This window comes from Sprattus sprattus, assembly GCF_963457725.1.
Source record: "Sprattus sprattus genome assembly, chromosome: 2".
In the NCBI taxonomy this organism is placed as follows: Eukaryota; Metazoa; Chordata; class Actinopteri; order Clupeiformes; family Clupeidae; genus Sprattus; species Sprattus sprattus.
In genome coordinates this window covers 15,191,442-15,193,941 of record NC_137921.1, presented here as the reverse complement: position 1 = coordinate 15,193,941, position 2,500 = coordinate 15,191,442, and the positions used below count along the sequence as shown (strand labels likewise).

The 2,500-nt window shown below is 47.0% G+C and overlaps 1 protein-coding gene across 1 annotated transcript in view; it reads left to right on the top strand.

Annotated features, from left to right (window-relative positions):
• The window catches only part of mettl24 (methyltransferase like 24), a 26,969-nt gene that overhangs the window by 19,795 nt on the left and 4,674 nt on the right, over positions 1 to 2,500 (top strand). Inside the window, exon 4 of the mRNA XM_080833290.1 lies at positions 1,645 to 1,873. Coding sequence (XP_080689416.1) covers positions 1,645 to 1,873 — 229 coding nt within the window. The remainder of the gene's footprint in view (positions 1 to 1,644; positions 1,874 to 2,500) is intronic.

The following is a 2,500-nucleotide window of genomic DNA, read 5'->3' as shown; positions in this document are numbered from 1 at the left end:
CACACACACACACACACACACACACACACACACACACACACACACACACACACACACAGGCTGGAAAAGCCTTCCAAATAATTTCAGGAATGAAGCCCTCCAGTAAAGCTCTGCTGACCTGAATTCCCAAACTTCACTCACACACACACACACACACACACACACACACACACACACACACACACACACACACACACACGCTTTCTCTCTCTCTTTCTCTTTCTCTCGAACACACACACAGACACACACACACACACACACACACACACACACACACACACACACACACACACACACACACACACACTCACACACACACACACAAACACACAGACACACAGCAGAAATGGTGGTTGGGTAACAATAGCGTTCACAGAGGTTGGGTAAACAAATATTAATGATAATCTACAGCACATCTGAATTGGGATATACATTCTAGGCCTGCATGCAAAGATGAGCATATGGATCAAAATGCAGATCACATGATTCTAAATGCATTATCACGCATTATCATGCATTCATTAATACGGTTTGATCATTACGTATTATTATCATTGATTGGATTTGGCTTGTGTTACGCAACAGTACATACAGTATAGGGTATAGGCCTACACTTTTTTCTTTTGGGTGGTAATGTCACTGATAAATACAGGCACACTAGTTAGCCTAGCGATAGCTTGTTTTAAGAGACTGTATAGGCATGGTATAGGCGATGAGTACGTGTCCCCTCCCCCACCTCTACTCAATACACTGCTCCTAGACAGTTTATGCTCTACGGTATAATTGAAACCAGATCTACACACACACACACTCACACACACACACACACACACACACACACACACACACACACACACACACACACACACACAGTGCAATCAGGCATTACACGTGTCATTCCTCCATATAAGCTCAGATGAAAACAGCATGCAAATCGCTCCCCTCCGAGATCTCATTGAGCAAATCAGTGCGGTGCTGCAGGAGATTGTGTGTTTGAATGTGTGTGTGTGTGTGTGTGTGTGTGTGTGTGTGTGTGTGTGGGTTTGTGTGTGTGTGTGTGTGTGTGTGTGTTGAATGAATGATTCATTACATTTGCACAGGGGATCCAATCTCTCTCCCTCTCTCTTTTCCGCAGAAGTGTTATGTCAGTCCATCCGTGAGAAAGCACTACATGGATACTCCCACCACAACACTCAGAGAGAGATACAGAGAAGGAGGAGGAGAGGGAGAGAGAGAAAGAGGGAGAGAGATGTACTAAGAGCGGGAGAGAGAGAGAGTGAGTAAGGAAAGGGGGTGAGAGGGAGGGAGGCTTTTTAAAACCTTGTCTGCTTTCACCTCTGGGAGTTTTAATATTACATGGAGCAAGAAGGAGATATGGAGACCATGAGGGATGAGGTATGAGGGAGGGAGAAGGCAAGAGAGAGAAGGAGTTGGAGACACACACACACACATACACACATACACACCACACACACACTCACTCACTTTTTCTCTCTCTCCCCTCCTCTCTCACTCTCTCTCTCTCTCTCTCTCCCTCCTCCCTCTCTCTCCCTCCTCTCTTTCTCTCTCTCTCTCTCTCCTCTCTTTCTCTCCCCCTCCTCTCTGTCTCTCTCTCTCTCCCTACCTCCCTTATGCCCCCTGTAGTCTGGGTGCAGAAGAGCGCCGTATGGAGCATGCTCTGGTGAGGAGGGGGTGCGAGGTGCACTGCTTCGACCCGAGCATCTCCGTGCCCCACCTGCAGGAGTCTGAGCGCCTGTGGGTGCACCGCCTCTCCGTCGACTGGAGGGACCCCAACCCCGCCATCCCGGCACAGCGTCCCCACGGCAACACCAAGAAGCTCGCCACCATCCTCAACAACTTCGGACACCAAGAGGTGAGGCCACGGAGGGATTAGACGAGGTATAAAATAGGGGATATTGAAGAATCCCCAGAAAGGACTGTATGCTGGTTAATTGAATGTTGAGTGACAATCGCCACAGGCTGTCCGGTAAGAACAGTGCAAAGAATGCCAATGTCCAATGTTAACTGATCTATTGCACACACACATGAAGTGAAGATATGAAGTGATAGAATCTGTGACTATGATGATGAACAGTAAATATAATTGCCGTTGTAAATGACTTATATCCACCCTTGAATCCGTGAACTGAACCGTGGTTTCTATGGAATGACATGAATAACAAATATATACAAATATTACAATTATGCACAACAAGAATATATATATATACACGATGAAACAGACCAAGTAAAGAACACGCATATATACACAAACACTCACATTCTTAAACGACGCACGGCAAGTGAATGAAAGTCTCTGAACTTAGTCCCCCAAATCCTTGGTGCTCCTCTCTCCAGCTCTGCTCCCACAAAATGGCCAGAGAGGGGGTCGGGCTTATATAGGGGCGAGAGGGGCTGAGATGCATGTCCAGGCATGCCTCAAGGGGAGACTTGAAACCGTCCACAGAGCTATGTGGGTTTCTTTGAAACGGTCTCTGGG